Source organism: Pelophylax lessonae (assembly GCF_965119305.1).
Source record: "Pelophylax lessonae genome assembly, chromosome: 12".
NCBI lineage: Eukaryota > Metazoa > Chordata > Amphibia > Anura > Ranidae > Pelophylax > Pelophylax lessonae.
Window position 1 is genome coordinate 150,585,557 of NC_138779.1, and position 26,291 is coordinate 150,611,847.

The 26,291-nt window shown below is 45.0% G+C and overlaps 1 protein-coding gene across 2 annotated transcripts in view; it reads right to left on the reverse strand.

The window, feature by feature from the left end:
- Positions 1–26,291, reverse strand: part of SIK3 (SIK family kinase 3) — a 390,005-nt gene that overhangs the window by 210,007 nt on the left and 153,707 nt on the right. For both annotated transcript variants that reach the window (XM_082274215.1, XM_082274214.1), the window contains exon 3: positions 21,019–21,082. In XM_082274215.1, coding sequence (XP_082130341.1) covers positions 21,019–21,082 — 64 coding nt within the window. The remainder of the gene's footprint in view (positions 1–21,018; positions 21,083–26,291) is intronic.

The window sequence follows — 26,291 nt, forward strand, 5'->3', positions numbered from 1 at the left end:
GGTCATGTGACCCCTGATGACGTCGGACACTCAGACTAAACGCACGTAGGGTAAATACAACGTGACACGTCACTTCCTGTGCTTGGAAGCAGGTGGAACGCAGAATGGCATCCCTGCTGTATGAATAGCTTCCTTGCAATATACGATCTTGCAAGTGTTTTTTGTTGACTATGCGCTAATAAATAAAATGGAAAATACTATGAAGGGCCCTTTGTTCTTTACAATTTATGGCATAAATTCTGAAGTCTAACTGGAATAGTGGCACTAGCGGAGAAGATCTATTGGCGCGAGGGAGAACTCATTAGCTGGATATGCGTATAAAATTAGATTTCTGGTGAGTAGGTATTTAATTTACCGGTGGTGGAAGATCACTCATCACAGCTCACAGTTATTTGGAGGAGTTGCAATTTTCACGAATAAGTCACTTTTTTCAAGCACATTGGTGTTGGTGGACAATATACTTATCACCACGTATTAGTGTTTGAGAGCGCGATTTACTTTATAGAAATACATTTTTCACTAAACCTGCAACACTGACGCCTGATGACGGAAGGCCCAGGAGGCACTAAGCGCCCGAGAAGAGTGCACACAGGGAAAGGAGGAACATGACCCCTGAATATGCCTGAATCACTGGGTGTCTGATCCATCTAGAAATGGTCGCAGCACAAGCGGCCAACCATTTCCGAGGTCCATCTGTGAGTGCAAATAGTGAGTCTGACTTCCTAAAAGACTCCGTAGTAGCCAGGTACACCCTGATTGCCCGAACCACATCCAGGGCATGCAAGGCAATTTCCTTAGGATGTTTAGGCCTGTGACATAGGAAAGATAACACAATGTCTTCATTCAAATGGAAATTAGAGACGACCTTTGGAAGGAACAACGGTCAGGGACGAAGAACCACCTTATCTCAGTGAACGCAACAGGTAAGGTGAATGACAAGACAACCCTGCGTGCAGCAGTATTAGTCACCAAAAAGGCCACCTTCTGGGACAACCTAAGCAGGGAACCTCCCGAATATCTTCGAAATGAGGTATTTGGAGAATTGACAACGAAACTGTGGTCCCACGGCGGCAATGGAGACAGCACTGGAGGAGCCAAGTGTCGAACTCCCTTGGAGGAAAAGGGGGAACCCCAAGAGAGACTCATACCACGCAATATACTTCTTCCAAGTTCGATGGTAGATCTTACTTGAGGTAGATTTTCTAGCCTTTAACAGCGTAGGAATCACAGATTCAGACAAACCTCTATCCTTCAGGAACTGGCTTTCAAAAACCAAGCCGTTAAAGCCAGCAACTATAAAGCAGGAAGGAAGATTGACCCTTGGGACAGCAGACCTTCCCTGAGAGAAAGTCTCCAAGGAGCACTGGCAAGCAGCCGTATCAGATCGGCATACCAAGACCAGTGAGGCCAGTCCGGAGCCACTAAAATGCATCTGTGGCTTTGGCCAGAGGATCCCGAGACCGTGCCATAAACCTCTGTACCGTCCTTGGAATGTGTACAGCAGAGAGGGCTGGAAGGGATCAGTCTGCCCACCTTAGATAGCCGGTTCGTTCCCGAGCCGCCAGGACACTTCTTGTGCCCCCTTGGTGATTGACATGGACCACGGCCGAGGCATTATCTGATTGAATTCGTACCGGACACCCCTGAAGACGAATTGTCCAAAGATCCAGACAAAGTCTGACTGCTCGGAGTTTCAGTACATTAACCGGCAGTCTGGACTCTTCCAGAGTCAAGACCCCCTGAGCACAATTTGTGCTGAGGACGCCTCCCCACCCGGACAGGCTGGCATCCGTGGTGACAACCGTCCAGAACAGGGGAGAAAGGATTTTCCCTGTCGAAGTGCCGGAGAATGAAGCCACCTCTAGAGACCGTGGTCTCCTGTTCTATTTCACCAGAATCTCGTTTACCAGAGATCTCGCGTGGAACTGTGCAAACGGAACCGCCTCTAAAGGTAGACACCATCAGGCCGAGCACCTGCATGCAAGCCCGGAGGGATGTCCGTCTGCTGGACAAAAGAAGCTGAATTGCCTCCTGCAATGTCTGGAATTTTTCCAGAGGAAGAAACACTCTGGCTGAGGCCAAGTCCAGAGTCAGACCCAGATAGTCCAGTTTTGTGGAAAGAACCACAGCAGACTTCTGAAGGTTCAGAATCCAACCGAACTCCCTTAGAGTTTGCAGAGTAATCTCCAAGTTGTCCATCAGAGCAGTCGAAGGCTCCGCTCGCAGAAGAACGTCCGGTTTCCCCAGTACCACGATCCCCAGCTGGCGCAACAATTCTAGCACCGGGTCCAACACTTTTGTGAAGAGAAGATCCGAGGAATAGAGGCGAGACCAAAGGGTAATGCCACCAACTGATAATGCTCCTCGCCCACGGCAAAGGGGAGGAAGCGCTGGGGACCGGCACATATTGGAATGTGAAGGTAGGCGTCCTTGATGTCGATAGAAGCGAGAAAATCCCCCTGATGTAAGGAGGCCACTACCGTGCAAATGGACTGCATTCAGAACTTCTGTACCCGCACTAAGCAGTTTAGCGCGCGGACGCACCTTGCCTTCCTTCCTGGGAACTGTAAAAAGGTTTGAGTAAAGCCCCTGAAAATGTTCCAAAGTTGGAACCGGAACAATCACCCGTTGAAGTAACAAGACTTGCATTGCCCGAAAGAGACCCGGTAAGCGATCTGGGGACAAGTGCAGGTTGGAAGGGAAGAACTTTTCCGGAGGATAAGACCGAAACTCGATCTTATAGTCAGACCAAATTAATTTGTGGACCCACTTGTCCTGTACCAGGTAGGTCCACAGATCCGGAAATCAGCGAAGATGTCCCCCCCCCTCAGACAGGGTGAGGGCGCCCCTTCATGTAGAGGAAGCCTTGTCTGCAAGTCTGAAAGAGCCCACTCATGGCTTGCAAGACCAGGTCCTTTTGGAACATCCGGTGGAACCACTGCTGATACAGACAGCCTAGAATCAAAAGAGCCACATCCAAAGAGGAATCACAGATAAACTGTAGCCCATGGACCAACTGACCTGCCAGCGCCACAAAGGCAGGGGTGAAGTTTGTTTCCCCTACAGGTCCCGGCATGAAAGTTTAGTCCACTCGTTCAGAGTTTGCGACACTAGGGCAATAGTAAATACCATCCCAAGTGCCGAACCAGCCCCAGTGAACATATGGCGGGCCAGGGCCTCTGCCCCCCTATCACCCGCATCTTTTAAGGCCAGGGACTCCTCAACCGGAATGAAAGTAGCTTTATTTAACATGGAAGACCCACAGTGACTACCAAAATTTTAGAGGGGCTGGGAAGGAGGGGAACCCGTGGGTCCCACTGTCCCAGGGAGGGGCCAACGTCCACCCCAAAACCTTCCAGGGTAAGGGGGGGGGGCAGCTACTTACCATACCAGGAACAGGGTGGGCACCGCTCCCTCCAGACCCCTGGTCCATCGGAATAGAGGGGCTGTCGGCCAGGAGAAATGTTGCAACTCAGGCCGAGGCCAGATGGTATGCACCCTTGTGAGCCCATCCCCCGTCCAGTGGGGCTATGTCACGGTTGACCTAGCGTGGAGGTAAGGCCTGCGCGCGCTCGCTGGCCAGGCTGGGGGTACCCTCTAGATCTAGAATATCCAGTCCAGTCGCCCAGTCCAGCAGTTTTCACAGAAAGCATATAACAAAGATAGGAAAATGATCCATTTAAAAGGAAAAAAGATTGCCACGACCAGAGATCCCAGCAAGGAACTAGATCCTTACTTCTGACTAGGCAACCTATAGCTGAGAGTGGTAATATACCACCTGGAACTGCCCCATAGGCGTAGTTGAGCTTTTTCCTGCCTAGTGTCTCACTCCTTTAAGGGGCAGTATAACCCAATAGTCAAGAAAATAAGCATGCTAATTTACCCATGTTTCATTCCTTAAGAGTCTGCATTAACAGAATAGCTGTTGTTCCTGGCAGAAATGCGCTCTGCTTCTGATTTCCTATAGCGGACTGAAACAGTGCTTTTACGGACTGAAAAAAAGCAAGGAATGGTGTCAGCCCTGCCCAGTTGTCTTTTGGTGAACTACAGAATAGAATTTTTTCCTTTCTTATCACTACAACAAAGCTGGGGAGGTGTTTTGTAGTCCATAAGAAACCATGAGAAAGCTGAGTAGACATCTTGAGAGGACAATGAAAAGAGTACATGAAACAATCGGTTCACAAGATTTTTGGCAAAACCAAACAGCATTTTTTATTTATTTTTTTAACTTCCCAAACAAGACATTTCAGTGACGTATTTATTAGACCAAACATGAACAAACAAGAAATTCACTGTTTGGGTTTACAAACATACAGGAAAAATTGGATTTTTGACTGACCTCAAAATCCATTTCTTTGATGTTCATCGACACACACAGCTCCTGGTATTTATAACCATGGGGATATACTGCCCCCTACAGGAGTAGGACACTAGGCAGAAAAATAATTTCTAAACACTCATGGGCAGTCCCAGGGGGTATACTCCCTCTCTCTGCTATAGCCACTTAGTTTTGCAACAAGTGTCAGGAAAATAACTCCGCAGAGGGCTGGGTGCTGTGTCTGTCAATGAACAACAGTGAAATGGATTTTACAGTAAGTCAAAAATCCCATTTTCTCTTTCGCTCATTGACGGACAACACTCCTGGTATTTATAACCATTGGGACGTCCCTAAGCAGTGTTAAACATGAGCAGTAGGAACAACAATAAAAATTCCCTCAAAGAGGATCAGGTCCTCTTAAAACAGCAGCCTGCAAAACCTTGCGGTCAAAGGAAGCATCCGCAGATGCCAATACATCCACTTTTTAAAACATTGTAAAAGTGTGCACCAACAACCCGGTGACCGCCTTGCAAACCTGCGTCACTGACGCCTGACGACGGATGGCCCAGGAGGAACTGAGCGCCCTAGTAGAGTGCGCCTTAAGAGGGAAAGGATGAACCTGACCCATGATGGAATAGGCCTGAACACCACCGTCTGTCTGATCCATCTGAAAATGGTCGCAGAGGAAGCGGACAACCCTTTTCTAGGTCAATTCGTGAGCACAAATAGAGTCAGACTTCCTGAAAGACTCTGTAGCTGCCAGGTACACCCAAACTCCCCGGACCACATTCAAGGCATGCAAGGCAATTTCCTTTGGATGTTTGGGCCTGGGACATAGGGAAGGCAACACAATAACTTAATTCAAATGAAAATCAGAGACAACCTTCGAAAGGAAAAATGGACAGGGGCGAAGAGCCACCTTATCCCTGTGAATTACCAGGTAAGGCGAACAACAGGATAATGCTGCCAGTTCCGACACCCTGCACACAGAAGTGATAGCAACTAAAAAGGCCAACTTCTGAGACAGCGTCAGCAGAGGAATCTCCCAAATATTTTCAAAAGGAGGCTTCTGCAGAGCCGAAAGAACAAAATTAAGATCCCAGGGTGGCAATGGAGTCCGCACTGGAGGAACCAAATGTCGGACAACCTGAAGAAAGGTACGCACCATGGAGTGTGGCCAAAGGTCGTTGGAAGAAGACCGCCAAAGCCAACATCTGGCCCTTGATGGTACTTAAGGCCACTTTCTGTTCAACCCCCTGTTGAAGGAAGGTCACGCTCCGAGCCACCGAGAAGGGGAAAAGAGCAACCCCAAGAGACTCACACCATGCAATGTACATCTTCCACGTACGATGGTAGATCTTTCTAGAAGTAGATTTCCTAAAATTCAACAGGGTAGGAATCACCAACTCAGATAAAGCCCTATCCTTCAGCATCTGGCGTTCAACAGCCAGGCCGTCAAAGCCAATGACTGTAAAGCAGATCAGTGATTGGCTAGCGCTCTGGTCTAATGTGATTAGGTTGGTGTGACAAGTGTAACAACAAAAAAGAGAGGGAGGAGGGAGGGGGGGAGAAGCGGGGGGGAAACAAGGAATAAAAAGATCAAAACAGGGTTACAAAACAGTACCTAAATTACATGGCATGTAGACATATTCAAGGCTTGCCAGACCAGGTTTGTTTGGATCCTCCTGAAGGGGCCCTGAAAGGCTTCAAGCCCTTGTTAGTCGACCCTTAGGAACAAAAAACTTTTTATGAGCTGAGAAGGAAGGCCAATGTCTACGACAAGGTTTCTTGCCCTTAGTAGCCTGTGGAAGAAAAGTACTCTCCCCCCCCCCCCCCCCAATTTTAATGAGGTCATCCAGGGTAGCTTCAAACAGGTGATCTCCTTGGAAGGAAGATAAGTCAAGGCCTTTTTCGAAGTCTGATCTGCAGATCAGCACTCTAGCCAAAAGACGCACCGAAGGACCACTGACAAAAGAGAGAGGCAAGCGATCAGGGAACCAACATCCAAAGAGGCATCACAGAAAAAACTGCAGCCCCTGGACCAGCTGGTCCGCCAGCTCGGCAAAGGCAGCGGGGAGCTGTTCCCCCACCAGGTCACGGCATAAGAGCTTAGCCCACTCGGTCAGATTTTGCCACACTAGGGCAATGGTGAATACCGGCCTCATTGCCGAACCAGCCAGAGTGTACATATGGCGGGACACAGCCTCCGCCTTCCAGTACCTTAAAGATTGGAGACTGTTCAACCAGAATCATGGTTGCCTTGTTTAATCTGAAAACCAAGAGGGTCCATCACTGGTGGCACAGTCCACTTCATAAGAAGGGACTCCTCATAGGGATAACACCTAGTAAAGCGCTTAAGGATCCCACGGGACGCTTTAGTCGTCCCCACTATTTAGTGACAATTCTGTCAAAATAGGCAGGCAAAGGAAAGGCTTGTGAGTGTCAAAGGGTACCTGCGCCTCCGTCGCAGCTTCAGCTGCGTCCTCCATCTTCAGGGTCTCACAGATACAATCAGTGCATCCACCAGCACCTTTTCGTGTGTGGTAACAGACATGGATGAATCATCCTCACTATCAGAGGATTCCAGGCGTGTGGTTGCAGACCCAGCAGGGTGACCCACGTCCGTGGCAGCCTAATCAGATTTAGGATCTGATGAGACAGATGAGGCAGGGAAAGGCGGGGGGCACTTTTTGCTAGACCGTCGCACGCAAGCTACCTTCACCGGGGACGCAAGGGACTCCAGGACCGCCGTCAGTGGAAGCATGGATGGATGGATGGGACCCAGAGGGCCCCGCAGCCTCAGAGAGGTAATCAGGTGGGGAAATGTGCTCCATAGACTCCACGAGTCACCAGGGGGACCCCACAAAAAAAGTGTAAAAACATTGCTAAGGGACAACCCCCACTGCGCTGGCAGCAGCACCACCCAGTCGCCAGGTACAAAGCACCAAGCGATTCTCAGCAGAGAGGGAGAGGACCCGACCAGACTCACCACCTGCAGAGACAAGCACCAGATGCCACTAGGATAATCTGCACTACATGTTCGGTGATCAGGAAGTAAAATGATCCAAGAGGCAGCACCAGGGGATGAGGAGGGGCTCCGACTGCCGAAATCACCGCCTACAGGGCTACACTGTCATGGCCGCTGCTATTTTCAATGGCAAACCACAGCAAAAGGGCCGCTGGACTACACAAACATGGCCACCATGTATAGAACACACAGTATACAACAAAATGGCGGCACCACCAGGCATACAGGGACCCAGGATTGGGAGACCACGCCTCAAATACAGATCCAGGCAGGAGGGGGGGCACCCTGGTAGGAGCCCCCACCTGGTACAACCCCCCCCCCCCCCCCACACACACAGTTGATCGTCCGGTCACCGGCGCAACTAAGCCCCCCCGCCCCCCCGACCCCATCGTCAGTCAGCGCCCTGCCCCCACCCCAGGAAAATGGCCAGACCACCCAAAATAGCCCCAGCTTATGTGGGGGTGGCAGGAAGAGGGACATGGCAGGGGGGGTGCCAGCGGGAAAGAGGGGAACCGGGGGTACATCCATCCCAAAACCCTACAGGGGGGGGGCAACAGCTACTCACCATACCAGGAACAAGGCGGGTACCGCTCCAGACAGAACCCCTCTCCATTGAAATGGGTGGGCTGTCGGCCAGGAGGAACACTGTGACTCGGGCTGAGATCAAGTCGTATGCGACCTCGTGAGGCGTTTAACTCGCAGGCAAGCCCCCATCCAGTGGGGCTATGTCGCAGCCGACCTGGTGCAGAGCTGAGGTCTGCGCGCGCTCGCTGGCCAGACATGGGTGCCACTGGATCTAGAAAATTATCCAGCCCGTCGCCCAGTCCAGCAGTTGATTGTAGATCTCACATGAAAAATCCAGGAGAAAAAACATTTTCTATCTAAAAAGAAAAAAATTAATGGACCAAAGATCCCAGCAAGGAACTAGGTCCTTACTCCTGACTAGGCAGAAAAAGAAATAAGTGGCTATAGCAGAGGGAGGGAGTATACCCCCTGGGACTGCCCATGGGTGCAGCCAGAATTTTTTTCTGCTAAGTATCCTACTCCTGTAGGGGGCAGTATAACCCAATGGTTATGAATACCAGGAGCTGTGTCCATCAAAGAATGAAAGAGAAATATGTTTGTCAATTCTTTTTTATAGCTGCTCGACATTCATATTTTCAAGATTTCAAGACAGAAGGCTTTGCTAATGAGTACAAATTTTCAGAAAAAAATCATCTGGGTTATAGTGGACAGATCTAGAAGCTGAACAGTGTTTATACTGGTATTTTGTTTCCAAACTAATCTACATCTTAAATTAGTAAATGGGTACCATCAGCTCTGTGATTGCAACAAAAATGACAAAGCAAGTTACTGTATATCAACCATCCTATTACATGACCAGAAAAATGGATCAAAATAAGGAAAGCCAAGGATATCCCCCACTGTCCCCGTTCATAACCCCCCAAAGTAAACAGAGTCTGAGGGCAGTAAAGACACAAAAGCACTTTATAACCTCATCCAAACAAAGGCAATGAAGTGTGAGCTAACTGAACACAACTTCAGGATCTTACTGCAATGCATACCCCACATACTGTAGATCTAAGGCAGCCGTCTCCAAACTGTGGCCCAGGTAACGAATTTGCTTGACTTAGCTAGCCCTTGGGGCACTATTCCATCCACTGACATCAACAATGTAGCATAACTCCCCCCCACTGACACCAATAAAAGGGAACAATTCCTCCCACAGACATTAATGATAGGGCAGAATTCCCCCCACTGGCACCAACGATGGGGCAGAATTCCTTCTATTTGCACCAACGATAGGGCATTGTTTACTCCAACTAGATGGTAGGAGATTTTCTACCCACATTGGACCTAGCCCAGCCCTCCTCAAGTCCAAAGGACAGTAAACCGGCCCTTTGTTTAGAAGGTTTAGAAACCCCTGAGCTAAGGGAACTGCAATCTGCAGTCACCTGCTATAGCCTTTAGCAGACTGGTACTAGTCAACTACAAATGCTAGTTGACTGGCTGGTACACTGATGCTTTGGTGACTCCCAACAAGACCGAGATAACCAAATTTTGACTTTTACATGCTTGTTCCAAGTCAGTGACTTTGAGGTAATAAAGGCAAATACAGTCAAGCAACCGGCATTTTAAGGAAGAAGCCAGCAACCATCCATGACAGGTGTAAAGCTGCTGGCACATGTATAATCAAAACTTAGCTTTTTTGTTTTAGTGTTGGCAAGAATTAAACCAGTCCGTTGATTTTTTGCTGTCCATTGCCTATCGGGAAGATCACTCTTCCAGTATTGGAGATGCAACAGAAATGGAGGGGGAACTTCTACAAAGTGAGGGGAATTTGCCGGACACACACTTTTTGACACTTTTTTGGGAACCAGTGACACTAATACAGTGATTAGTGCTAAAACTATGCACTGTCACTGTACTGACACTGGCTGGGGCGATCAAAGGGTTAACTGTGTACCTAGCCTATGTTTTTGTATAGTGTGGGAGGTGCTTTAAGGGAAGGCATAGATCCATGTTCCTGCTTTCAAAGAACACAGGATCCATGTCTTCCCTACTGACAGAATAATAATCTGCCTTGTTTACATGGGCAGACTGCCATTCTGCCTCTGCACCAAATGAACAACTGACGGCAGATATTGAGTCTGCAGTATTCACATCCGCTACCTGGAAGTGCAGGATCACATATATGTATATCTGCTATAGGGCGGTCGGCAAGTGGTTAATTATTATTGTTTAGCAGACAGATAATGTTTCCAAAGTCTTTCTAATCCTCATGAAAAGATCTGAGGGAGGAGTTTCTAGAACTCGGTTTATGTATGATCGACAGAGAACATCTCCGGGGGTTGGCAACCAAGGGATTTGATATACCCATCACCTGCCCATGATCGACGGGTTCACCTGCCCATGATCGACAATGCTTCAGAGAAAAACTTTCACTGCAACTAATGGTAACATATGCAAACCGCTGTATGCATGATCTGCTTCTATGGGCCTACAGCAGAACACGGTGATGTGATGGCCAAAGAAAAGAATGAGAAGTAGCTTCAAAGTGGTTTCCATCTGGTAGGACCAGCATTACAAATTCAGTGATGTAAATGTGCCTTTACTAGTTAAAAAAAACTAATCACAGCATACTTTTTTCCCCATTGTTTCATAAGGGAATCTGGTATTTTGCTAACATTTCCATTCTCTGGTATCTGGAATAAAAACTATTTCAAGAAATGATATGAACTACTTGCAAGCATATTGTCTGTTACATGCACACCAAACATTTAACACTTGCTACTAGTCTGGCAAAGAGCAGAATGCAGCTGACTGCTACTTGACACTCCAACATTAAGACCTAAAAGTGATCCAATTCAATACAACTTTTATTAACCATACTGTGTGCCTAGCACTCACCCTGCATTGCTGGAAAGAAAGTAAAACACTGGATGGAAGAGCATTGGCCCTATTTATAGGGGTGGTTGCTGAAGGAATGCTAGAAAACCAAAGTTTTTCTCTGCAGTGGGAATATTTGGATAGCTAGGAGGCGGGTGCAAGAGAGGCAAAGAGAGGATTTAACAAGGAGGGTTCAGAACATTATGTTCAGCCAACTAAATGGGGGCACTGGGATCCCCTAAGACCTTCAGAAATTAGGCCACTCTGGTAGTAGTTGAATGTTTCCTTCCTAATCCCTTTTTTTTTTTTTTAATCCCCTGCCGTACTGTAGCTGAAATTCCATGACTGCTATTCTATGTAACTAAGTGAAAAGACAACTTGATATAACATTACACGCTGTACTGGAACAGTGAATTGGATTAATTTTCACTCCCTTGTAGATTCCTATTCAACTCCCCATAGCCCCCAACCAGCAGTGAATGGGTTAAATAATGTTATGACTCCCACACACGATACATCCTGTTTACAGTGTCAGGCTGCTGCATGCATGAAGGACCCGTATCTCATTACCAGTCACGAGGCTAATTTAACCCTTTTTTAGACTGACAAAAACAGTGTTTGTGTTTGCTACAACATGTCTAGGCAGTAACATGGCTCATCAGCTGCTCTGATTTTTGGGATGACTGCTGTATAATCCTGCTGCACAGTCACCCAAAGCAAATGTCATCATAGCGTGTTCACATCATGCCAGTTCCCAATCTGCAGTAAATAAATGGATAATCACATATACTCCTACCAAGGGAATCACAAGTAAATAGAATTTATAGACTTGGTTATTCGCCTAAAAAAACAAAAGCTCAGCTTTAATAGTACTACAACAGATATATGGATAATTCCACAGCTTACCTGCAAAATCCATTTCTTGGAGTACATCATGGGACACAGAGCCATATTCATTACCTATGGGTTATACGCCACCTTCAGGTGAATGAATGGACACTGGCAACCAATCAGACAGGAAGTCCCCCTAAATAACCCCTCCTATACAGGAAGTACCTCAGTTTTGTAGCAAGCAATAAATACACCATACAAGAGGGGAGGGACCTCTGTGTCCCGTGATGTACTCCAAGAAATGGATTTTACAGGTAAACTGTAGAAAAAAATCCATATTTCTTTATCATACATCACAAGACACAGAGCCATATTAATTACATATGGCATGTCCTATAGCAATGCACCTGAGGGTAGGGGGGGGGGGGACACCATCAATACCACCATCAGACCCTAAAAGGTCTACATAGCTGTCTACAGAACACTGCGGCCAAATGCAGATTCCTCCTGGGTCCTAAAATCCACTTAATAGAATCTAGTGAACGTATGCCCTGATGACCAGTTGTGGCTTGCAAATTTGAGCCATAGAAGTTTGAAGGTGAACTGCCCAATAGGCACCTACTCTTCGGGTAGAGTGTACCGTTATCGGAAAAGGTGGAACCTTCCCTTTAAAACCATACGCCTGGATAATAACCTGGCGAATTTAACAAGAAATCATAGACTTAGATGCTGCCTGCCATTCCCTGGGCCCTTCTGCCAATATGAAAAAAAGATTGGTCTTACGAATCGGAGCCAACATTTTCAAGTACAGTGGGTATGGAAAGTATTCAGACCCCCTTAAATTTTTCACTCTTTGTTATATTGCAGCCATTTGCTAAAATCATTTAAGTTCATTCTTCTTCCTCATGAATGTACACATAGCACCCCATACTGACAGAAAAACACAGAATTGTTGACATTGTTGCAGATTTATTAAAAAAGAAAAACTGAAATATCACATGGTCCTAAGTATTCAGACCCTTTGCTCAGTATTTAGTAGAAGCCCCCTTTTGATCTAATACAGCCAAGAGTCTTTTTGGGAAAGATGCAACAAGTCTTTCACACCTGGATTTGGGGATCCTCTGCCATTCCTCCTTGCAGATCCTCTCCAGTTCTGTCAGGTTGGATGGTAAACGTTGGTGGACAGCCATTTTTAGGTCTCTCCAGAGATGCTCAATTGGGTTTAAGTCAGGGCTCTGGCTGGGCCATTCAAGAACAGTCACGGAGTTGTTGTGAAGCCACTCCTTCGTTATTTTAGCTGTGTGCTCAGGGTCATTGTCTTGTTGGAAGGTAAACCTTCGGCCCAGTCTGAGGTCCAGAGCACTCTGGAGAAGGTTTTTGTCCAGGATATCCCTGTACTTGGCCGCATTCATCTTTCCCTCGATTGCAGGGAATTTACAGTCGTCCTGTCCCTGCAGCTGAAAAACACCCCCACAGCATGATGCTGCCACCACCATGCTTCACTGTTGGGACTGTATTGGACAGGTGATGAGCAGTGCCTGGTTTTCTCCACACATACCGCTTAGAATTAAGGCCAAAAAGTTCTATTTTGGTCTCATCAGACCAGAGAATCTTATTTCTCACCATCTTGGAGTCCTTCAGGTGTTTTTTAGCAAACTCCATGCAGGCTTTCATGTGTCTTACACTGAGGAGAGGCTTCCGTCGGGCCACTCTGCCATAAAGCCCCGACTGGTGGAGGGCTGCAGTGATGGTTGACTTTCTACAACTTTCTCCCATCTCCTGACTGCATCTCTGGAGCTCAGCCACAGTGATCTTTGGGTTCTTCTTTACCTCTCTCACCAAGGCTCTTCTCTCCCGATAGCTCAGTTTGGCCGGACGGCCAGCTCTAGGAAGGGTTCTGGTCGTCCCAAACGTCTTCCATTTGAGGATTATGGAGGCCACTGTGCTCTTAGGAACCTTAAGTGCAGCAGAAATCTTTTTGTAACCTTGGCCAGATCTGTGCCTTGCTACAATTCTGTCTCTGAGCTCTTCAGGCAGTTCCTTTGACCTCATGATTCTCATTTGCTCTGACATGCATTGTGATCTGGAAGGTCTTATATAGACAGGTGTGTGGCTTTCCTAATCAAGTCCAATCAGTATAATCAAACACAGCTGGACTCAAATAAAGGTGTAGAACCATCTCAAGGATGATCAGAAGAAATGGAAAGCACCTGAGTTAAATATATGAGTGTCACAGCAAAGGGTCTGAATACTTAGGACCATGTGATATTTCAGTTTTTCTTTTTTAATAAATCTGCAACAATGTCAACAATTCTGTGTTTTTCTGTCAGTATGGGGTGCTATGTGTACATTCATGAGGAAGAAGAATGAACTTAAATGATTTTAGCAAATGGCTGCAATATAACAAAGAGTGAAAAATTTAAGGGGGTCTGAATACTTTCCGTACCCACTGTAAGTCTTAAGAGCACGTACTACATCAAGAGAATGTATTAACCTTTTCTCCTCTGTTTGAGGGCCTGGAAAAAAGGAAGGCAGTAGAATGTCCTGATTAAAAGGTGAAACGCGGACACTACCTTGGGCAAACAAAACCTAAGTTTGGAAGTCGAGTCACCCTATCTTGATGGAAATTCAAGAATTGCTCTTTACAAGAAAGAGCTGCTAGTTCTAATACTCTTCTGGCTGAAGGTATCGCAATTAAAAAGACCAATTTTCTGGTCAAAAGAACCAGGGGGATATGCCCCATGGGCTCAAAAGGCTGTTTCTGTAAAACTGCCAGCACCAAATTTAGGTCAAAAGAACACAATGGTGGCTTCACTGGTGGAAGCATACGTAATATCCCTTGAATGAAGGTTTGAACCAAGGACTGCGAAGGCTGAAATTTGACCCTTAAAAGTGCTCAAGGCTAATTTCATATCTACCCCTACTTGCAAGAAAGTTAGAATTCTCCCGATGATATAGTTGCGGGGATGACATTTCCTGGCTTCACACCAGGCAATGTAAGATTTCCAGACTCCGCAATAAATGCCTCTAGAGACTTATCTGGGTAGATTTATCTGGGTAGAAACTGCAGGGCCACATACACCCCACTCTTACAAAATAAAGGCTTCAATAGCCAAGCCGTCAAATTTACAGACTGTAAAGCAGGGTGAAATATCGGACGTTGAGAGAGCATATCCAGATGCAGTGGAAGAACCCAAGGCCTTGCCACTGACAGTTTTTGAATTTGTGCATGCCACAACCTCTTTGGCCATGCTGGAGCTACCAGGATTACTGGTTTCCCCATGTGTAACAGACGCGGTAGCAGCTGAACCAGAGGAAAGGCATAAAATTCCTCCCAAGGAGTCCCTAAAGCATCCCACCCTGACTGCGAGTGTATCCCTGGTCCTGGACACAAATATCTTCAACTTGTTGTTGAACTAGGATGCCAACAGATCTACATCTGGGACCCCCTCAGCGTTTGCAGATCAATGTAAGGATCTCGGGGTGTAAAGACCATTCCCCCAGAAACATCTTTTGACGACTCAAAAAATCTGCCTGCCAGTTTTCTATTCCTGGAATGAAAATCGCCGATAGGCATGGAACAAATTTTTCGTTCCAGGAAAGGATGAGATCTACCTCTTTCTGGGCTGACCGACTTTTAGTGCCTTCTTGATGGTTGGTGGCTGTGGCATTGTCGGTTTGTACCGAACAGTGTAACTCCGAAGTCTGGGCATCCAGAATTTTAAAGCCCGACAAACTGCTCGGATTTCCAAGACATTGATGGAGAGACTTTTCTCTACCCAAGACCACTTTCCTTGGACAGTAGCCTCCTCCAGAACTGCTCCCCAATCGAATTGACTGGCATCTGTAGTCACTACTTTCCAGACCAATGGAAGAAAGGATTTCCCTTTTTCCAAATTTCTGGTTAACCACTTAAGCCCCAGCCCTATTTCGGACACTTTTTGTTTACAAGTTAAAACCAGTATTTTTTCCTAGAAAACTACTTAGAACCCCCAAACATTATATATATTTTTTTAGCAAAGACTCTGGAGAATAAAATGTCGGTCATTGCAAAAATTTTTGTCACGCGGTATTTGCGCAGCGGTCTTTAAAACGCCATTTTTTGGGAAAAAATTTGAAAAATCACATTTCACTGCATTTAAAAAATACTAAACAGTAAAGTTAGCCCATTTTTTTTTGTATGTTGTGAAAGATGATTGATGTCACGCTGAGTAAATAGATACCCAACATGTTACGGTTTAAAATTGCGCCCCCCCAGAGCTAACGGTGACGGGGGCGGCTAAATTTTTATTTTTTTTCCTATTTATTTTTTCTTTTTTTTTTTTAACTTTATTACAGGTTTTTAAAAAAAATAAAAAATCTGATCACATTTATTGCTGTCACAAGCAATGTAAACATCCCTTGTGACACCAATATGTAGTGACAGGTACACTTTATGGAGGGATCGAGGGTCTAAAAGACCCTAGACCCCTCCACTATACTTCCCTGTATGCCAAATGCCGAAAACGACATTTTTGCATACAGCAGTTTTTCAAATCTGCCGCCTTTTGCAGCACAGTAACCCGGAAGTGGCGTCATGGACGCCGCCTCCGGGTTACGTCATCGGAGACCCAATCGATGCCGTTTCCGGCATTCATCGGGACTCCATCCAGCCGGCGGACGTGCCGGCTGGGTGCTCGGGGCTCCCGGTGGGACGGGAGCCCCGGGCAAAGCCACGGAAGGCAGTGGGTGGGGGGGGGGGGCCGCATCGGTCGTTACCGACTGAAAGCCGACCGTCGGCTTTAAACCACGGTACCGGGATGATGCCTCTAGCTAGAGGCATCATCCCGGTATAACCCCGCAAAAATTACCCGACGTACGATATGCGGTAAGTGGTTAACAACCACCAACTTAGACTCTGACATACTCTTGGTACCAGACACATGCAGAATGTTGTTCTGCAAAGGTCTGGCATGAAATTGAGCATAGGGAATTGCTCCGAATGAGGACACCATTTTCCCTTATAACCTCATGCAAAGATGTACAGAAGGATACTTTTGCCATATTACAGATCGAACAAGATCCTTCAGTTCTTTGACCTTTCTTGATGGCAATAATACCTTTGCCTGTATTGTGTCCACAAGGAAACCCAGATACTCCAAACGCTGGGCTGGCTGTAATGCTGACTTATCCAAGTTCAGAATCCAACCCAGACGTTCTAAGAACTTAACTGTCTGGAAAAATTTTTGGCTGAGAGCCGAAGCCGATTGATCTATTAGTAATAGTCTACATATCCTATCATTGATATCCTTTGAGACTTTAGGGCAGCCAATACTGGAGCTAAGATCTTTGTGAACACTCTTGGAGCCATGGCCAAACCGAAGGACAGGGCCACAGACAGCTTTGAGATTCAGAATAAGTCTCACGTCTCCGTTTGGCTTGGGGACTACAAAAAGGTTTGAGTAAAATCCCCTGAATCTTTTGTCCTCCGGCATTACTGTAATCACCCTTTGGGACCTTAAACAGTCCAGAGCCAGAAAAAATAAAAATGTTCTTTTTAGAGGATCTGCAGATATGTTTGATTTTACAAACCGAGGATGCGGGAACACCCGAAATTTAAGTTTGTTTCCCTGCGAGATAGTGGAAATAACCCAGTTGTCCTAAATTATTTCTACCCAGGCCTTCGAGAATCGTAGCAGCCTTCTCCCCACCCGATTGAGTGGGGACAACCCTTCACAAGGAAGGTTTAGAGGTAGTCTTGGTAGATCTCTGGGCCCAGAGTTTCTTCTGCCCTTAAACAACTCACCCTAGCTCCACCGCACTGTGAGAAGATAAAGAGCTAAGTGTCGGTGCTCAGACTGAACGTCCAAACCAAATGTTATATGAATAAAGCCGACACACGAAAAGGTTTCTTCCAAGTAAAATTCTTTATTCCAGCATGGATAGCGGTGACAACATGCCCTTGCCCTAAAGGCTTGGTCCTAGATCCAGACAGCTGGGGCAGTCACAACTGCCTGGCATTGGAAGCACTGGGAGTACGAGTGCTGGGAATCTTAAAAGCATGTTTGCTTTTCCTCTTAACAGTTAGCAATGCACTCTTCCGCCCCAAAATCTTTAGGATACATTTATCCAGATCATTACCAAATAGGCATTCTCCATGAAAGGGAAAGCCACCCAGCAATTTTTTACACCAATTCTGCAGACCGTTTTTTTTAGCCATAGGATTCTGTACATATGCACTGTCAAAAGAGCGAACTGACATTTGCTGTATGGAGTCTAAGAGCATCCACTGCAAAACAAAGTGCGAGGTAGATCTGTCAAATCTTCCACACTCTCTCCTTGAGAAGGAACCGTCCTGGACAATCGATTAATATGGTCTTTTAAAGACTGACAAACTCCTATAGCTGCTACTGCTGGTTGTATTGCAGATGATACAACAGCAAAGGAGGCTTTTAGTAAAGATTCCAATCTCCTATCAGCTGGATCTTTAATAATCTGGGCATTATCCACAGCACAAGTTAAACTTTGGTTAACTGAAGAAATGGCAGCATCCACAGTAGGTATACTCCATTTTCTTATGAACTTTTCCTCCATTGGATACTATAGTGAAAACCTTTTGGGAGGAACAAAAATCCAAACAGGATGATCCCAGTATACATTACCTGAGCCAAGAGCGGATGTAAGGGAAAAGCCTGAGGACTATGAGGAGGGCACAATGAGCCTAGAGAAGAAAAAGAGACTTCAGACATCTCTAAGGGAGGTAATTTGTATCCAAACCTGACTATTTCAGTGTTAAAAGAAAAAAACTAACGGAGTGCCTCCAAGTGCAGTATGTTTAATCCTTCGTTATGGACTGTTTTATCTTTGATGGACTTTTATACTTTTATAAGTATGTCTTACACTTAGATGCACTGCTGTCATATACTGATTATCCCGACCACTTTGTATTTATCCAGAGCGAGAGCGCCGGCTAATCTATTCTTTCTGGACTATTTCAGTGAGAGACTGAATTAATCTCTGGGATTGAGAGGCTGAGTATGACTCCTCAGATCCTGACTCCCCAGAAATAGACACCTCAGCTTGACCTTCTATAGGGTCATATACAGCTACTTCTTCCGCATTCTCTGCCCAATCCTGAACTGATTAAGGGGGTGGCTTAGGTGAGGGGGATCTATCATGTTTCTTTCCTCCTTGCAATGCTGCCAAATCGCCCCTAGTGACGTAGGTTGCGACAGAAGCACTAGGAGTAGCTACTGTGCCTGACAACCGTAATGGCTCAGATTGGCTAGTTGTCTCTGGTCCTTCAGGGGGAGTAGACACAGAGGAAGCATGGCTAAGACTTTCAAGGTCTCACGGTGGAACCATAGTGCCTCTTTCAGCTGTGCCCTCCCCCCCCACTCCTCTTTTGGGAGGACATTGCTCTTAGGCAAGACAAACTTGAGGTACTAACTTTAGTGTACTCAAGGCTTGTGCCAAGCTATACAGATACAGAACCTGACTGTGCCTGTAAACATGCACCCACAGTGACTCACGCAACCCAGCTGCTGCTGCTCTGTGTCTCTCCAGCCTTCAGACAGAGGCTTGTACGTAGGAAGTATCTCTTTTTAAAATCGCGCTGTTTGCGGTTGTACTGCGTCCATGTGCACGCCAATTGCATCATGATGACACGCTCCTCCTGCTCCAAGCGTACGCTTTTTTAAAAAAAGAAATGGCGAATATTCATATGCGCGGACAATCCTTCGCCACAGACACGCCGCTGAAGGCGCTGCTTGATCCAGAGCTTCCAAGGAGACGGATGCACGGGCGTTTTAAAACTGCATGCCAAACAACAGGGGGTGAGAGCAGCATAAGCAACCAAACGTGCCTTGTCACAGCTGATACCTTACAGGTAATCAGCGCAGGGTGAAAACCTTGTGTTTAAACAAACAAGGTGTACTTTGACAAAGCTAATACACCTACTGTCTCTTGTAGATACTAACATAGCACTCGGTATCTGTTATCTTAAAGAGAACAGTGCATAGAAATATTTTTAAAGTTGACTTACCAGTCCCACCGCAGGATTCTGTTTGTAACAAGAATCCAATCTTCACCCATCACAGTGAGTTACTGTCACTTGCCGACCTTCAAGGACTGGGTCCCCTTGTTTTGAGGGGCCACTCCTTTGGACCTGTAGAGCACCCTGCCTTTGGGATTGGTTTTACCAAGGGTCCAGGTCCCAGGGTCCAGTGCCTAAAAAGGACAATGTTACAGGCAAAACCTCGTATCTGCTTTCCCGAGGCTCATGTACCATTTTTTTAGTCATTTACTTTTTTGGATGGATCTCATTGCTAACCTCTTAGATTCATCGATCTTTGATCGGGGTATGTAGCATAATCTTCTGTCTTCTTCTTTAGAAAAAAAATAAAATGTGGAGAGCTTCTCCCCTGTGACCATCACCTTTAAGACACTGGCGAAAAAACTGAGGTACTTCCTGTATAGGAGGGGTTATATAGGGGGACTTCCTGTGTAATTTGTTGCCAGTGTCCATTCACCTGAACATGGCCTATAACCCACACGTAATGAATATGGCTCTGTGTCTCGTGATGTACGATAAAGAAAAGACATGTGCTAAACAAAACAAAACCACTTTCGCCTATGCAGTGCACAGCAACAGAATTACTTGCTGACCCCACCAGCTTCACATGCTCACCTTTACTTTTGCTACTCTGTTCAGGTGCTGATAATGAAGAGAAAACCTTGCATAAATTCCAAGTCCTGATCGGCTTAGATAAGTCTAATGACTCGGACAATCCCTGCGACTGTACTATACATCTGAACAACCAATCATCGATCACCAACTCATCAGCTGGGAAAATTAGGAATAGGGCACATATTCTCCAATATCTGAAGAACTGTTCAGCTGAAATGAGCATAGGAAGGTGAGCCTGAGATGCTGGTGAGACCACCATTAAAAAGAACCCATTGCTTTGCCCTCCATGGACAAAATACAGGTACCCTTTAAAATAAGAAATGTGCATTTATTCCAGAAATGTACTACATGCATTTTTATTTTTTGCCTTAACATGCACTTTAAATCATCATATATGTCACTACTGCAGTCATGAAAAGTCCAACACTAATTATTCCTAGAAAGGTTCCCTCCCTCCTCCTCTTACCTACCCTGCATACCCTGCGAATAAACTGTGTATTTACCTATTTAAATCAGCTTCAGTCTGGTCTCATGATCCTGCAGCCGTGACTCCTGTGTCAGTGAGTGGCTGCTACTGGGGAGAGGAGGTTGCTCTGACAACAGGTAAGCTATGGCTATATGGGTGAAGTCTTGGCTCCAGCAATTTACAGCCGCGGTCAATCGCTTCCTTACACAAGGAAGCAGGAGCTGCAGGATCAGGTGAACAGACTAAAAAAAAAAGTTATGTGCACAGATCATATTACATATCATATTAAATGTAACAATATCAATTGCTTGACTTACCAAATATCTCCCCTCCGCTGGCATATTCTGTCACAAGATAGATCATCCGTTCAGTTTCCATCACCTATAAGAGATGCATCAAAGACATGATACAAATACACAGAAAGAGGGGGTAATGAAACTGTACAATCAGCAAAATCATTTGGCAAAATCATTTGGCTTAGCCACTTAAGGCCCCTTTCACATGGGCATTACATTTTCTTTATCCGTTCCGTCATGTGTTTTTTTTTTTTTGTTAGAAAATCAGATGAAAAACGGAATGTGGATTTAAATTTTTACATCTGTTGTGTACATCCATTTTTTAATGGACTTCTAATTTTTGGAACGATAAGAATTCTAATGAGTCGAAAATTGATCGACCAATCCGAATTCCATTTGAAGAACAGCTGGTTGCTAAGGAGCGGGGCGGCAGGTTAGCAGCTATGTCCTTAACAACCGATAAGTCATCAGCGGTCAGCGAGGGGTATGAAAAGTGAGTGGTGCAGTGTAAATAAAGACAGTAGGCAGTTTTTGACAAGTCCTTTTTTAAAAAATGAAATAAAAAAAGAATGCCCCCCATGTAGATCCATCGTCCATTACGATGCCTGCCGCCACTGCCGACCCGAAAAAAGGGGGGGGGGATGCTCTGCTCCCGACTAAGGCTCCCGCCGTCTGACAATTCTTTCATTTCTAAGGGGCAAGGCTACCCAATGACAGCTCCTAAAAATAGATTAAAAAACTGACCTTTGAGCGTTCGTCCCAGGTCACGGCTCCTCTTCCCGCGATCAGTGGCAAACAATTTAAATCTAAAAGATTCCCGACCTTATGACTTATCCACACATTTGGGCTTTTCTTACGTCTACAGTAAGCGAGATTGAACTACTATCTCTCAATCCTCTTCAACACAATATATCTTATACACAACACCAGACTATGATTAAACACTACTACTTCTACTGTAATCACCCAGACTTAGTCATCAAACAATCAGATAAGGGAGGTAACATTGTACTCCTCACTAGAAAACAATATGAAAAGATGTGTACAGATATACTGTCTAACAAATAATGGTATGGCTGTATATCCAAAGCAGGAACCACAGCATTTCTAGCTTGAATATAAATCACTTATAGGGGAAGCCTACCAAGCTGGATTAATTGACCAGGATACACACAATTATCTCAATAACCGCTTTCCACGAGAGGCAACTTTTTACTCACTGCCCAAAACACATAAAAGTTTGTCAGTACCCCCTGGCAGACCGATTGTATCGGATATTGGGTCCCTTAGGGAAAACGCCAGTCGTTTTGTAGATTTCTTCCTTCAGCCACATGTTATTAGGCTTCCCTTTTATGTCAAGGACACTTTGGACTTACTGCAAACCATGGAAGGAATGGTGGTTCCTCCCAACGCCCTGCTTGTGACTCTGGATGTCAAGGCTTTGTACTCTAGCATCTCACACAAGCAGTTGGAATGGCATGCACCTTCCTGATGGAAAATGTATTCTCAAAATGCTCTCTTTCATCCTTACACATAACAGTTTTGTTTTCAAGGACACCCGCTACCTCCAGATACAAGGCGTGGCCATGGGCACCTGTTATGCACCCGCCTACGCCAATTTGTACCTGGGAGGGTGGGAGCATGAATTGTTTTCAGACGACACTCTGGCAGATTACACTTGTCATGCATCTGTATGGCTTTGTTATATTGACGATATCATTATAATCTGGACTGGCACTGATAACCAACTGAACATGTTCATAGATAGCTTGAATACCAATCGATTCAAATTAAAACTTAAATTGAATAGCCACCACCAAACTTTTGCTTTTTTTGGACTTCCAAAGCTTTAAAGATCCCGACGACTGCACTGTAAAGAGACAGACGGTAACACAATTTTGCATGCCCAAAGTGCAAATACAGTTTCACTTATTCGTTGCATTCCATACGCTCGGTATATTAGACTCAGACGTAATTGTACATACCTCTCAAACTTTAAACACCAAGCAAACTTACTGCGTCAACAGCTACTACAAAGAGGTTAAACTAAATCTCTTCTAAGAAAGGCGTATAACAAAGCCCTGAAACAAACCCACCATTCACTGTTACACAGGCCCAATACTCGACAATTTAACTCCCACAGTCAAATTTGTTACGAAATTCTCAGACCAACAACAGCAATTGAGAAATATCTTAAATCCCCATTGGCACTTACTTTATGTGGACCTTACCCTCCAGAAGTATATACGCAACTATCCTTGCCTTCAGATGTGCCACCTCGTTTCACGACAGGCTTACCAGCAGCCATTATGCTCCTGTTGAGAGGTGAGGTGCACGGTCTGGGGCAATCTTTAAAGGTGGCCATTGTGCGCTCTCCCCCTGGGTGTCCAATGGCTTGCGCTTTTGAACTCCCTAATAGTGAAACGTTAATTCCCGAATTTTGGGCTGACTGTGGGACCCAAGGGGTCATCTATCTAATGTTGTGCAAATGCGGAGCATATTTTGTGGGGAAAAACCATTCGACAATTGCGTCAAAGACATTTATTACTCCAACAGCAAAATGCTCACACCGGTGAGTAGACATTTGGATCTCTACAACAAATTTGATACCACTTGGGTAACATTTCTAGTGCTAAAGGTAGTCCCCCAGGATCCCAGAGAGGGTGATTGGGATAAGCGTATACTCAAGAGGGAAACCTTAACGTGATTTACCCTCCAGGTGTTAAAAGTGCAATCATACAAGCCCTTTCTGTGATGACTTAACGGACGCACTATTTTTAAGTTTGTTCCCTATACCTAGTGTTCATGAATCAACGGGGGCTTTGTCCTTAAACAAATGTGTCCTCATTTACCCTTATGAATAGTTCCTATTTTGAGTCTAATCTTCTTCAGGTTTACTGTGAAAATATAAGGGGACTGTAATATTCTGCATATCCCTCCATATAAATTAGGGTCACCCCTATTGGGGGCGTAGAGGATATGTTTTCTGTATATACTTCTAACCAAACACAAACGAGACATCTCAGGCAACAACATTAAGTTTGTTTGGTAAAGTATAGATTTCTATTTTTCCTACAGGCAATTCAATTGCTATATATCTCTGACTGACCCATTTTTGTTTCTTATTAGCATCAAGATTTGAAATTGGATCATTCTAATGTATTTTTAATAATAGATTAACTCAATAGAAAAGTTTATTTTACCAAAACTATCTGGACTTTTAACAAGTCTCAGTGCATGGTGTAACAATTTTTGTCCATGCATTTCTTTTAAACAAACATTGAGTTGTGAACATCTGTTGGCTGAGAGAAGTCATGTGTCAAATCTGTAAGATTTTTTTTTACCATCTTTTGTGTACTCATGGTAGGCTCTTAATCATTTTCTAGAAGTTATGGGTTTTTGGTTACCTTGATATTCTATAATAATATTCTTTGATTACATTTCTCACATTACCTGTGTGATACATATTATTGAATTTTATTCCACATTTTATGTCTATTACCAATTATCTTTTTGACATTATTATGTACTGATTTTATATATATTTTTGCACAAAATTGTATTCTTATCTTCAGGTTAGTGCCACTTAAAACGATCTCATATTTTTGTTGATTTATGGAAATAAGTTGAGAATCTCCTTACTTACAGATCTTTGCTTATTTGCATAAATAGACACTGTTTATCAGAGCAGTATAAACATTCTGACAAAGGTTAAAAAACCTTTAATGTTCAGCCCCTTCGCCCCAGCCCCCCTAAATACTTGTGCCTGACCTCGATCCAGCACTGTGCCCGTCTGCATCCACGCTGCGCTCTCTCTCCTCACAGAACACAGTGAGAGCTGAAGGAGACATTGGCAGGTTTCACCAGGAAGATCGGGGCTGCTCTGTGTAAAACTATTGCACAGAGTAGGTAAGTATGCCATGTTTGTTATTTAATTATAAAATAATTTAGCATTTACAATCACTTTAAAGCGGTAGTAAACCGCAGGCAATTTTCTATTTTTAACCTGCAAGGCAAAGTTATAATGTGCTAGTACGCATTGCATACTAGCACATTATGTGAAGCTTAAGAATGACACCGCTGACAGGACTTCCATCTTCACCAGTCTTCCTTCCGGGTTCTTAATGAAGTCACTCACACGAATGTGCAAGGGAGACACCGTTTCTTCAGAGCCCATCGCTGGGGTGATGTCACCGGCTGCATGTACAGTAATATTTACAGTACCTTTAGGTCAGCCTTATTACAGGCTTACCTATAGGTAAAAATTTATCTGTGGGACCTTACTCTCACTTTAAGGTAAAAAAAAAATATGGCTTTTTTTGGCCATACTTCTCCTGTGGGTCACAGAAGTGCAGCTAGTTCTGCTGTCTTGCTAAAGCCTGCTCACATCACAGGGCCTGTCCAGGCTCTGAAGAGATCCCAACCAAATGGTCGGGATTTGCCCAGAAGCTGGGACTGACAACTGGCTCAGCCTCTCAGTGATCCACTGAAAGCTTGAGCCAGACACTCCGATCACTCTACAGCCAGGCACTCTGGTGAGTGCTGGAGAGGCAGAGCAGAGAGCCAGTGACTGACAGTCACCAGCTCTCTGCAGGCTAAGGACTGAGAGCTGAGTGATCAATGGTGAGGAGTGGGACAGTTGCAGCTGGGATTGCTGATGCAGCTATCCAGGTGAGCATACATTTTTTTTTTCATATTCCCAAACTTCTCTTTTAACACCAGTGTCTATTAACTAACAAATAAACACTACACAATCTAGGATCTGTAGATATAAAATCACAGCCAAAAGGGAAATGTAGAGGCTGTCAACACTGGTCTCTTCTTCTCAAAATGCTACTTTGCCTGGCTGTGATATATTCGCCTACATACTTTTTGTATCCCTGACCCAGCGGTATGAGCTAAAGATTTTATGATAAAAAACTGTTAGTGAGCAATAGCATGAATGAGCAATAGATTACTAAGGAGATAAAACAAATGGCTCCCTATGAATCAAATTTCACATGTAGCAAGCTATAGACTCTTGTAGAGATCTACTGCACATAATCATAGCATTGTACAATCATGCAAGATTGATTGCTGCTGTCTGAGTAAATTTCTCTATAGAGAGCCATGCATTTCATTCATTTAGTAATACTTTTTCTAATACCAAAGTTTTCAGCTGCAGGCTTGAGCCACTAAAAATGTCTAATAGTCTAATAGGTGGTTAAACCTCTCAGTAGCAAGAACTTAATCACCTATGTAGCTTTACCCTAAATTTGCTTAAAGTGGAACTTCACTCTCCCAATCAACATTGA